Here is a 13,701-nt window from a genome sequence, read left to right as displayed (position 1 = left end):
TTTTCTTTAAAAGTGTCAAAGAAAATCAGTCATTAGGGTTTTTTTGAGACATTTTTAAAGTCATTTCTACAATGAGGTTCTTAAAACTTTTTTTAAAGTTGTATATAGTATCTACATGAATTAATGAAGTCTGTAGTATTAATTCAAAGAAAGAGGCGGGACATTAATTAGACTCATGACACTATGGTATGATCCAATGAGAACCGACAGCCAAGTTGTAAAGCTCTTTTAAGAAGAAACTGTATCTTATTTTTTTGCCTACGCAGATCTTAAACTGCAAAAAGACTTATCCTATTATTATTATTATTATTATTATTATTATTATTATGACTATTATTTGACAGAAGCAGTTCCTCTGTATGGGTATCCAAGTTCCACACTGGTGCTTCCAATTTGCATTTCGGTGAATGTATTTTTAAGAAGCCACACAATAGGAGATTGGGCTGCCCTGTTGAATTTTGAAAGCTTACTTTCATTTGTTTTGCTGCAAGTGTTGATTTAATTATACTGCATTATTATCAAAGCCGTATTATGTACTTTTTTATTCCTTTTACATGTGTTTGAGGTGAAGACCTTGGCTTTGTCTGCAAACGGTGTGTTTCAAGTTATTCCTTAAGTACTAAATAATAAAGAAAAGAGAAGAAAAGATTTTTTTAGAAGATAGCAGACAGTGATCACAAGGTAAAGGGTTAAATGTAAGATCTCCAAGAAACATTTTGAAGTTGATTAAGACTCCAGCTTTGCATTAAACAGTATCGCTTCCACATGAGTTGTTGCTAATACCGTTAAGGAGCAGCTTGAGAGCCCAGTGCGCCAGTGACCTCCTTCACCCTCCAGCCACCCACCGGGCCTTCCTGATTAGCATTCTACCTGGTTCTCTGAGGAATTCCCATCATCCCCCAGGAGCTCATTCCGTACTTCGTCACTGTAGGCGATCCGTGACCTTTTCTATAAAACAAAACAAAAAGGGAGAGAGTGAGAGGAACGTTAGAAAGTAAAAGCTTTCAAGCTTTATTGGTATCAAGGCTGATCTCAAACCTCGAGAGCCCCCTAATGGAAACCTATTGGCTACAATCTGCACACCAAAGTTGTGTAAAGTTCCTGAACTTCATAAGTTTCATGTAAATTAGAAGTTTATAAGATGCCAATAATGAAAGGAAACTCTGCATTGTGTATTCTATTCATAAACGCATCTGAACTTGTATATAGTTCCATAAATCGCCATTCAAATAACACCACTAAGCTGAAAGAAATACAGCTATATAACTGCATGTCTGTAAAACTCACTAGATTGTACTTAAGACAGGAGTATATGTTGTTTTTTTTTCCCAATATTGTGGCAGGAAATGGACATTACAAAGCTTTCAATTTAGCACTTTAAAAGTCTCTAATACTAGGATAATAATTATATCTCCAACTATACTCTGCAATGCCTAGAATAGCACGTCTATATTTCTTTCATTATTGTGATGCTACTAACCAGAAAGAGAGGGAATTTAAAGCCCCTCCCCTGTACAAACAATAATTTAAATGTCTCCCAGCTCTCTATAAATAATGGCCTAAGGAAAAGTAATGAAAGTGTGTGTGTGCATGTGTGCATGCATGCGTGCATGTGTGTGTCTGGTAAAAGAAACTAAATTTCTCAGTCACAGTAAATAAAGGCAAGTAGGCTATGAGTCAACTTTTCACAGTCCCAGTAAATAAAGACAAGTGGGCTATGAGTCAATGTTTCACACCCTGAAAATGTGTTTTACAAGAAATATACCCCTCTCTATAAAGTCAGAGGGACATGTCTGCAAGCAATTCATGAATTATCTAAATGTATACACATTTGGGAAAGCCAAAAGACTGAAAATTCGTTGGGAAGCTAAAGTGTGGGCCTCAGATCCCACTTCAGCGTCACTATTTCAGACCTAAATTCAGATTTGCAAGTTACTTTGTTGTCTTTTCTGCTTCAGAATTCACTAAGAAAACTACTCCATTAAAAAATGGCAGCTGGAAAACAGTAATCTCTTCCTCACTTGGGGGTCTAGAGTTTGGGACTTAAAATTTCTTACTTGTTCAACTGTGATCTGAAAAAGTATTGTAGTTTAAAAGGACTATCAATAATTCCAGAGCAGATGTCAACAATATGATTTTTAAATTAGATTTTAAACTAGTGAATAAGCGACACTGCTTGACCACATAGAGATCATAATATCTTAAACATCAAACGTATTACATTTGAATGGAAAAGAACCTTAGACAAGAACAACCAATAGACTTTAAATCATTCTGAAGTTACAACTTTTCCCAATTGGGGTTCCTTATCTTAACCACAAAACACAGAAAATTATTTCAATAACTATGTTTATCAATTCTCCCAAGGATGGTACATAAGAAAAAAATTTAGTTCATTACATATATTTGAAGACAAGTCTTAAATCTCTGGCAGAACCCAGTTGAAAAGGCTGAATAGAAATAAAAATAAATAAACCTAGACATTCCTTTGCTTTTTAGGGAAAAAAGTAAGTTTCATGGAATTCTAAAGGTAGCTCTGGTTAAACTGACACTGGAACACTGGGGTCCTGACTCACAGCTCAGTGCTCATTCTACCACACAAAAGTTCCTCTTCATTCTATTACCTTTAGAGTGACTCAGGAAAAAGGCAGAAGAATTGCAAAATGTTTTGATATTAAGGAGACAGTGGCATCCACTCCCTGCCCTGAGTCTCCACCCTAACCCCCATTTCGCTGCCACAAATGCATATCTTATACCTTGACTTCTGCAGTAAGTCTCTAAGTAGATAAATAAAATCAACAACGTTGCAGAGAGGAGGACAGAGTAAAGAAGTCAAGTCCTCAGCATGAAGTCAGTAAAGATATCTACATCAGATCGCTCGACAATTCAGTAGTGACCCAACTCAGTCATTTGTGAACATGCCAGACTTTTGACCATCGCACACAGCATATATTAAGCCTGGTTCTCTTATTGTATTTACTGAAGCCATTATTAATTAGCTATTTCTATTGACTTCATACAGAATTGCATTTAAAAATGCTAAATTATCAGGGCAGTCCACTTCATGGCCTTAATACAATATTTAGATCAAGCCAAAGCTTGCCTTTGCTCATTTGGAGTTCCTACTACAGTAGTTTCAAACTAGCTAAGCAAAAGTATTTTACAGCATTAAAGGAAATGAGAACCTTTAAACAGGCTGTGGTATCAGAGCTGCCTTTTTAATTATTCATCTCATCACTATGGGGGACTAAAACATTCCACAGTATGCAAGAGGATCATATGGAGATTGCTTTTGTTTTTCCCTTTTTTCACCAAAATACCAACAAATTGGCATAGATTGTTCAATTACATTATACTCTTATTTTGATTTACTATTCTTCAAAAGGAGAAAATTATAAATGTGTATCCCTAAATATCGAATCTTGTTTTGGTTAGAATCCACCGCTTTTAAAAACCAGCAATTAAGAGTGTACATGCTCAGCAACAGAGGAGAACTAAGGCTTTATCCACAGTTGAAGGGTGGTCCCTATAAATGTCATTCTTCACCATTGGGATGGTAAAAACTGGTTGTTTGGATGGCTTTCTGGATATAATTAAGTAAATGATATGCTGAGTGTAACCAAGTGTTCTCTGACAGGACTGACTTTTCTTAAAGAATGAAAAGACGACTCATTTCAAATATCAGAAACAGTTCCTCATGCGCATGACACAACAATGCTGAAAACTGAACTCTTTATATGTGTGTTTCATTTTCCAAACAAAACAAATCAAGACTATTAAAAAAAAACTAATTATATTTAGATGCCCAACATTGGTATTTTCTCATAATTTTTCACGACTTAAAATTTTCAGTAAGCTGATTGTGCCCAACCATAACTTAGCCTGCAAGATCATCATTAAACTAACTGAATACCAAAAAAGGGGAAAAATCCTTTGAATGACAAACTGCTTATTTTATGGATAATTTTCCTCTAAAACATCAATAAATTATGTTACCTTTTATGGAATTAAAAAAAATCCCATGCTACATTAATAAGTACCTACATAATAATTTAATTTGGAAGATTCAAAGTTAATAAAACTGAAGCATTTACTGTATCTTGATAAACTTCACAAAAATATTTTTTCTTTATTATCAACGGTATAAAATTTGTACTTTAGCCAAATGCAAACATGAGAATTTGAGCTGGAAATGTCACACATTCAGCTACAGTTTGAAGGAACCCAATTCATAATGCATTTTATAAATAGTTAATGACTTCTATACATAAGCTAACCAGGCAAATCAAGAAATTGTCAACATTTTTAGTCTTAGTTGTCAGTTACCACTGTCTACTGGTGCTTTATATGTGGCTTCTGGAGAAGACAGAAGCTCTATGCAGTTTGTAATCTACTGCAATTTCTGGTCTGTACCATAAGAGTAGAAAAGCTTCAGCTGACAATACTTGCCTCCCCCCAACCCCCCCACCCCGCCACACACACACACAACATACACAGAGTTAAATACAAGAGTACTCCTCACTTTTAATTGTGTGTTTGTGTAAAGTTTACTTCTTCTAACTTACATACTTTGGTAGACTACATGGTTAGAAAGAAAATCTACAGATCGTATATGAACTATAGAAAAAAATATGACAAATAAACAACTGATTGTTACCTCTAAGAAGTTAGATGCACAAGTTTCAATGGCTATTTTAAATTGATGACACAAGTGAGTTATGAATGCGAGAATTTCGGATTCAAGGCGATTTTCGATTTTTACTTGGTATATGAACAGGTCCTTTGCATACTGATTGGCTGATTTTCTTAAAGCCAAGTTCAAACAGATACGCTTGCTTAGTTCTGTCTGGAAATTTGGCTTGAAACAATCTTTCTACTTGACCCAAGCCTTGACATTTCCCAACTGAACTGAATGTGTTCCTGGACAGGCACTGCTAAATTAGAAACAAAACGAATTAACTTAGCTTAAACTAATTAAAAACTGTGATCTGTGGTACCGCCTCCTGTATGATTCTACATGTGAAACAGAGTATACGTAACCAGAATAAGGATTCTACAGCCCAGAACTAGCAAAAGCATAACAATGAAGTTGGTTTATTACTAAAGCGTATATGAGAATTTAATTTCCATGGCGTGCACATGGCAAAGCAATTGCTTAAATTGCCTCACCTGGGAATTTAATACAATGTTATCATCAGACCAGCCACATTGTAAATAGATTTATAATGCTTTCCATGTGCTGTATTCTGTTGCATATGAATTAAGTAATGATCTGGTATTACAATAAAATCAGCTAGTTCCCACACCTGGCAGACAGGATATTTCACTAAATTAATACCCACACAGCTACATCACAAGGCATAGGAGAGGAAACCATCTCAAAAGGCATTCGACTTGAGTTTTACATGGGATGCAAATATTCGATGGCTACGTAGAATGTCACTACATTGAATGGGGCTGCTGAAGACAATCTGTTTCTAACATCTGTATCACAGAATTAAGACGTTCTCATTCCCATTCGATTTTGGCCTAATTTTCTTCATTCAGCGCTTTAATTACTAATCAGCAATCCGCAACATTCACAAACACTAAGCAAGCCCTTTATTCTAATCTATGTGCTGCAGACAGCCAAATAGTTGATACAGAGTGCAGTATGGTTTTGGTAAGTAATGAAAGAACAGCTTGTCCTACTTCCTAATCAAATGGGTCTATAGAAGAATTGGTTAATAGATTTCTCCATAGGTCTAAAACAAATTACCCAGTCTGGCCAGACTTTTCCATTGCTTCTACATGTCTTTCAGTCTCCATATATTTAATAATGCCCAAGGTTACCAGGTGATACATCTATTAAAAATTGCATGCTTTCATAGCCAAAGAATTTAACTGCTCCAAAGAATTTAACTGCTCCTGTTATAATTAACACTTTGGGATATCTACAGAAAACCATGAAATTATATTGATTAGTTAGTCATATAATTGCTGGCACTCATTTCTTACCTAATTTTATCTGGTTCTAATTAAATAATATCATACTTCTGTAATGCCCAGATGGCATTTTCTAAAATGCATCTATCTTTGGCACCAAGTGTTCCATTTTTAGCCTCACTTCTATTTCTCATGGACAATTTCAGCTTTTCAGCCACACACCACCCCTGCACCAGGACTCAAAAAGGCTCATCAATCCAGGACAGAAAGCTTACACAGTCCAGAAAAAACATAAATGGAACTTATGAATTTTTGTTTATCACAGTGTTCTCCATGTTGTATTAATTTCTAGCAAAAAGCAATTTAAGGTTAAAACATGTATCATACTACATGGCTTAGGTAAAGGTAAAGAAAACTGTTAGATATATGTTTGATCCCTGGAACATTGTTAGGATGGATGGAAAAGCACAGGGTACTAAATGAAAAGAACAGAGAGAGCATTTCAGTATGTGATCTTGGTCAAATTAAGTTTTCTGAGCATCAGTTTCTTCATCTCTAAAATAATGGTATGGTATTTATTTCCTAGGGCTGTTGTGAAGATTTAAATGTTATAAACAAATGCAAACCTACCCTAACACCTTGTATATGATGACCTCCAGAGCATGTTCAACTAAATTGTAGTTGATAATACTGGAAAGGATGCAATAAAACTAGTAGGCATACATGGCTGAAAGTATAAATTATGCATCCTTCTTAAAAAATCATTTGCTAATACATACCAAAAATGGCTTTAAAAATCTGTATTATTTAGATCCTGTAATTCCACCATACTGTTTTGCCCTATTCCTTATTTTATGGTGCTGTAATTTTTGGATGGTTTCCAATAGTAAAAAATTTTACTGCATTTCTTTAATGCTATCAGAGAAAGTAAGTTCCAATCTGTTTCTTCTATGTAGTCATTCCTCTAAGTATGGCTTGCTCTTGCTCAAGGGACTGTTTAGAGTTAAAGGTCAAGCTCATTCGCTGGAAGGTGCACATGCCACATGTCACCAATACTGTAGCATTAATAAAGGGAAAGCACACTTTGTGTCTATCATAAACTCATGGGCAATGGACCATATGCAAGCCACCAGAGAAAAAATACTAACATACCCTGCTGCAAGGCTACCAACAGAGCTGGAAAGTAGGTTACCATGAGACTGCCAAAATAATCCATTGTTCTTTAGTATGCAACACCAGAAAAAAAACTAAAAATTAGTTTTAAAAAATTTTGTCTTTTTATTGTAATCACTCTCATTTATTATTTTTGCTTATATTTTCAAACACATTTTCCATGTTCAGAATGGATATTTATGTTTTGGCTATAAACAATAAGATAAATTATACCACATTTCCCCTAAATTACTTTTTAAAATTTAGCTATAATATCATATGTGAATATTTATATGCATATCATGAGGTTTTATATATATATATATACACACACACACATATAGAGACTAAAAAACCCATTTGCAATCCATATGGAATAATAACTATGTTTACAATGCTACGACAGACTTTTATTTATATTAGGAACTCTGCCCATATTGCTGCTGTATCATTTAATGATTTGCAAAACAGAGATCCCAGAAATTATGTAACTGCACTTCTTCATTTCCTCTTCCAGCATTTCTAAACTTTAGCCTGTAATTTAAATTTAGCATTAATGTTTCAAAAGGCAACATAAGTTAGTATCATGGCCCCACTTGCTTGCATATGCTTGCAGTTTATGACTTTTGACACTGCTATTGAATACGGTGTGGCTGTGTCTTAAATCATGTTAGCTTGTCAATCAACAATTAAATTACTTCATTCAGAAAATCAGCTCATGATAGAATGCCCAGATGTTGTTGTCAGCATCTGGAATAGTGTAAGTATGCAGTGGAGGAAATCTCATCCTTTAAAGTCTTTTGATACGTAAAATAAAATAACTCCATAGACTCTACTTGAAATAATCAAAATATCAAAATGTTTATTATTTTGTTTGTTAATGATTTATAAATACACTATACACCCCACTGGAAAATGTTACTCTGATAAATAAATGTTTTGCAATAGATGCTTCGTTTGTATTTTAAAATAAACTACTGCAACAAAGCATATAAGTGTATACAATTAATTCCTATAATGCTAGTTTCTCTATATCATCTGCCTAGCATTGGGAAGGAAAAGGGGTCATTCATTGAAAATCTGTCCATAGTCACAGTTTCAAGTGATCTAAACATCCAAGAACAAGTTATCCTGAGGATTCTCCGTAACTGACCCTAAGTTATCGCATGAGGTTTCATCTAGATCAGGCTGCAAATTTAAAAACAAGGGGTTCTAAGCCAGATGAATGATCTATCCAAGGCCACGGAGCTAGGAAAGATGAGGCAGAACAAGGACAGAACCCCATTCCTCAATGCCAGTGTTCTTTTCACTTTATTACACCGCCACAACAGGCTGGAGTCCCCCTACCTTCATTCTCTAAAGCCATGGTTGGATGAACAATTCACCTAGTTCTATCAACTTATCATCAGCTAATTAGTCTAAAGGTTTTGTTTCTGGTCACCCTTCTCTAAAAACAAACAAACAAACCTTTATACTTCGCTATCAACAGCTAGAATATTGGACACCAATCAAGATCGAGGGTGATAAATGCTTAAGGTAAACTGTTTTATTTGATAGAATAAAGCATCTGATCTCAGAGGGTGAGTCATAACCACACCTATGGGTGTTATTTAGACAAGTTTCAAGATTAATCTTCAAAGGCTGTACCATAAAGCAACAATAGCCTACCTATGGCTCAGAGAGGAGCCGCACCAGCTATTAAGATGTGTTCAGAACTGCTTGCTTACTCAGAAAATCTGGTAACTCCTGGTTACTTCAAAATTCTAGATTGGAATCAGCCATCTCATAGGCAAACAATTTTTATAACCTATTTTCCTGGTACTTACTTTTGGACCCATGTTGCGACAGATTCTTTATTATAGACTATGCTGTGTTATAGTGAGGTTATAGGGTTCATAATTCAGAGATATACAATGTCTTTTAATGTTTTATGGATATAGCCAATAAAACTATGATGTTTAGGCAATATAAGAAAATTATTTTAGCCCAAATTTTCTATGAAAACGTTTTGACGGTTACTTCTATATTAGGGTGACCCAAAACAAAATATAATGAATATGAAACTTCATACCTCATTCATAAATAACATATTCTTCCTAAAAGATTCTCCATTTTCAGTTGAATAAAATAAAATCTTGCCTACTCAGATGTTTCGCTTCATCAATTAAATGTTTTCTTGAGTATCTTCAATGTTTCACCCTCTACTGGTTCTTTCCTTTATGGTAGGTATATCAACACTTTTAAGTGTATCCCAGCTTTACACATTTTAAAAAGTTGTGTGTGTGTATATGTGTATATATATATACACACACGTATATACACATATATACACATATACACACACATATAATATATATTATATATATCTCTATATATAATATATAAATATATAGATTTTATTATATATAAAATATATATAATATATATTATATATATAATATATAAATATATAAAATATATTATATATAATATATAAAATATATTATATATATTATATATATATATATAGAGAGAGAGAGAGAGAGAGAGAGAAAGAGATATGAGGTCTCACCATGCTGCCCAGGCTGGTCTTGAACTCCTTGGGCTTAAGCAATCCTCCTATCTCTGCCTCCCAAAGTGCTGGGGTTACAGGTATAAGCCACAGCACCTGGCAGTTATTTCATTCTACATTACTCTCCCCCAGCAAATGCCAACCTCTCTTTATGCTTCCCTTCCTAGCCAAGCTTCTTAACCCATTTATGTCCAGTGTTCCATTATTGGAACGCTAAGCTTGTGGGAGTTATTTATATTCTACCGCTCAAGGTCATCACAAAGGTCTGATTGTTCACAAAAAAAGTTTGCAACCTCCAGCATAAATGGGTTAATAGACTATTTTACATGCAATAACTCCATTTATTCATGTCTCAGTCATTTCTCAGCTTATTATAAACTGGATTTCTTCCTACCACTCTGCAGGTCTTCCAAAGATCACCAATGACTTCCTAGTTGTCAAAATTATTGGCCATGTTTTATAAATGAAATTTTTATTTTATGATTGTTTAAGATTTATAAAAAGTTTACAACAACAGTGCAGAGAGTTCCCATATAACCCACACCCAGTTTGTCACAATTAATAAATTATTCATTATTACTAATTAAAGTCATCCTTTTTTTCAGATTTCCTTAGCTTTTACCTAACGTTCATTTTGTATTCCAGGATCCCATCCAAGACTCCACATTATATTTAGTAGTCATGACTTCTTAGGCTGTAGTAGTTTCTCAGACTTATTTGTTTATGATGACCTTGACAGTTCTGAGGAGTGGTGCTCAGGTATTTTGTAAAATGTGCCTCAATTAGGATTTGCCTGATATTTTTCTCATGACTAGATTGGAGTCATATATTTTCCAGAGGGAGATCACAGAAGTAAAGTGCCACTTTGATCAGATCATATCGAAGCTACATACAATCAGCATGACTCATCACTGTTGATGCTGACCTTGATCACTTGGCTGAGGTAGTGTTTATCAAGTTTATTCACTGTAACGTTACCCTTTTCCTCTTTTCATGTTGTACTCACTATGCATTAGCTCACAGGTAAGGAGTTGGGAATTAGGCTCCACCCCCTTGAGGGCGGAGTATCTACATAAATTATTTGGCATTCTATTGCATAGGAGATTTGTCTATTCAATCATTAGTCAATCATCTATTTATATCAGTCTGGCGTCATGGCTATTTATTATATTCTGGGTTATCGTCCAATACTACTTCATTTCTTTTGTTGCTCAGATTGTGCCAATTTTAGCTGCAATGGCCACTTTTCAGTCCTTTTTCAGGTCTGACCTCTTGATAGTACCTGACACTGTTGCCCACTTTCTCCTTAACAGATTCAGCACCACACTCCCTTTGAATTCCTCCTATCCTTGGAGGAATTGTGCTTCTCTTTCTCAGTCTCTCCTTCTTAGTCTCCTTCATTGTAACTTCTCTCACGATCTGCCCATGAATGCTGGTGTTCCCCTAGGTCTCCGTCCTTAGCCCACTTCTCACTCATCTGAGTGATCTCATTCATACCTATTGTTCAAACTATCACCTAGGAGCTGGCAAAGATGTTTTCTGCATATTCCACTACAAATCCAATTCTTATTGAGTACCTTAAATAATATAAAGGCATCTCAGGCTTAACACAGACAAAGTAGAATATTATCTTTCTCCTACCGCATGCTCCACCTCCTGTTTTCCCTAATGATGGATAGTATAACCATGCACATAGTATTCTTAGACAAAAACCTAAAAATTATCCCACTCTCTCCTTCATTACACAAATCCAATCAATCAGCAGGCCCTATCAATTAAACCCTTATTTTTCAGAATATCTACAACTGGGGCCCTTGGCTCTATTTCCAGTATGTTTGTTATCTTATGCATTAGTCCCCATTCTTTCTTTATAACTGTTATTAACATATATTTCTCATCCTTCTTTTTATATATGAATTATATTTGGGAGATATTTGGATGGAAAGACTGACATGTTTTTGGCAGAGGTAAGCCAATAGGTCCAAAGTCTCAGCTCCTCATTTTGGGCAGAAAAGGAGATACCTTTTCTAACAGAATATCAAAGCTATAAATGAATAATTGTCTAAAAATATAACTTATTTCAGGATAGAAATATTAAAATAGAAAGCAAATATATTCAACAAAAGCCAATATATTATGGGAAAATGGTAAGCAACAGACCACTCTCCAACTTTATAAGTCAATACCACATTTTTCTTTAATTTCAAATATAGGCATATCTCATATCTGTTGTTTTATTGTTCTCATGAGTTAGATATTGCCATTTTTTATTATGTAGAAACTAAAAGACCACCATTTCAAATGAGATGATGTGCATGCATATTTCTTCTTTGTTTGTCTGATTTGTGGACCTGAGGAATATGGATTACCTCTGTTATCTGCACAAGAAGCTCCGCTACAAGCCTGGCATTCAGTTTGCTTTTATCTCTGAGACCCCAAATTGTACTGTTAGGCAACAGAGGGCACTTATCTAGATTGAACTGTCATACAAATAGATTTTTGTCAGCCATTCAATTTGTATTGGGGAACATGCCAACAAAAACAAAACACAGCAATTTAAAACAACAATCCTATCCTCTAGTGACAGGAACAAATTGCTGCATTTCAAATGAATAAGAATTACTATAGATCGCACATCTTGTATGTGGGTGCTACAGGAAGAAAAATGTTCTTGGAACTAATTCTGTATAGTTTTTCTGGCTGTAGTCTAATATAAACCAAGCACATAGTATGCCTAATACTAATAAACATACAAAAAAAAGCCACAAATAAAAAGGAATTAATTGTTATCTGAGGAGAATGAGGCTGCCTAATGAAGTTCCAAGTCAAAATTCAGTGGCTAGATGAAGGTGACATTATGTTGCATTTTGAATCTGTTCTCTGATCTATGGTCCCTCCAGGAATGCAGGTAGTGCCTCTGCCCACAAAACAGTCAACTTGAGGAGTGAGACCATAATTCTCCTTAGGCCTAAATTGATTCTGGCTCTATGTCTTCAATATCCATAAAGAATAAGCAAAAACTAGTAAATTGACCTCACCACAGTTACACTATATCTCAGGCTATCTGGAAGAATATTCAGAGTTGATCTATTCAAAGTTGATGTTAACATCAAACACTAAAGATATTGATAATTGATAATTAAATCAATAAAAAATAATATAATTTTCACAACTGAAAATAATATGTCTACTCATCAATATCTAAAAAAATTAATTTCCTCCATTATGTTTATTTGAGTTGAATCCTGTTCCCTTTCTATAAGCCATATCTTCATTCTGATATTTTATAGCTAATCCTTCAGTGAAAACCAGTCTTGGACTTGTGGAATCATAAACTACTTTAAGAGAAACAAACAAATATGTAAATTTGGCCCTATGACTCTGCATCAAGCTGAAACAGAAAATAAGTAAGGGTCAAAAACTTCACTTGAACCCATGTAATTTTACTAAACAAATCTAATTAATTCAATTTTTCAAATGTAAATATTTACATTTTTTAAATATTTTCTTATATTAAAATTAGATAAGAATTTAGTGCTTGCAAAATTCTGTAATATGTCACTTGGTAAACCTGTAGCATTACACATTACAGCAACAGGGACTTATGTCAAGACTCAAGACTTTACCAAAGAACAATTGCAAAAAACGATATACTCCATATACAGGCATGAAAAGGACCTCATTATTGGTAGTTAAAATAGGTAACAGGACAAAGGCAAGGTGAAATATAATGCTTCAAGTTACCGCTACATTTTGTTAAATAGTAGAGCTATCTGACAATAAAACATTTTTACTTCAAAGGAAGTTATAAAATTATATTACTTTAAAAACAAGAAACAACATACCAATACTTATGGGATGCACCAAAGCAGTCCTAAGAGGGGAGTTTATAGCAATGAATGTCTATATCAAAAAAGAAAATAACAGATAAACGATCTACTGTTACAGTTCAAGAAACTAGAAGAACAAAAATAAACTAAGCGCAAAGTTAGCAGAAGAATGAAATAACAAAGATCAGGGCATAAATAAATTAAAAAAGAGACTAGAAAAACAATAGAAAAAAATCAATGATA

The 13,701-nt window shown here is 34.4% G+C and overlaps 1 protein-coding gene across 9 annotated transcripts in view; it reads right to left on the bottom strand.

The window, feature by feature from the left end:
- Positions 1 to 13,701, bottom strand: part of VTI1A (vesicle transport through interaction with t-SNAREs 1A) — a 503,528-nt gene that overhangs the window by 422,244 nt on the left and 67,583 nt on the right. For all 9 annotated transcript variants that reach the window (XR_008619831.2, XR_004664855.3, XM_063607905.1 and 6 more), the window contains exon 4: positions 871 to 948. Coding sequence is in view for 7 of the 9 variants with exons in the window: in XM_063607905.1 (XP_063463975.1) it covers positions 871 to 948 (78 nt within the window). In the remaining 2 variants the exon portion in view is untranslated. The remainder of the gene's footprint in view (positions 1 to 870; positions 949 to 13,701) is intronic.

The sequence above is a fragment of the Pan paniscus genome, chromosome 8 (genome assembly GCF_029289425.2).
Source record: "Pan paniscus chromosome 8, NHGRI_mPanPan1-v2.0_pri, whole genome shotgun sequence".
NCBI lineage: Eukaryota > Metazoa > Chordata > Mammalia > Primates > Hominidae > Pan > Pan paniscus.
The sequence above is the reverse complement of the archived record's forward strand: the minus strand, read 5'-3'. Positions and strand labels throughout refer to the sequence as shown.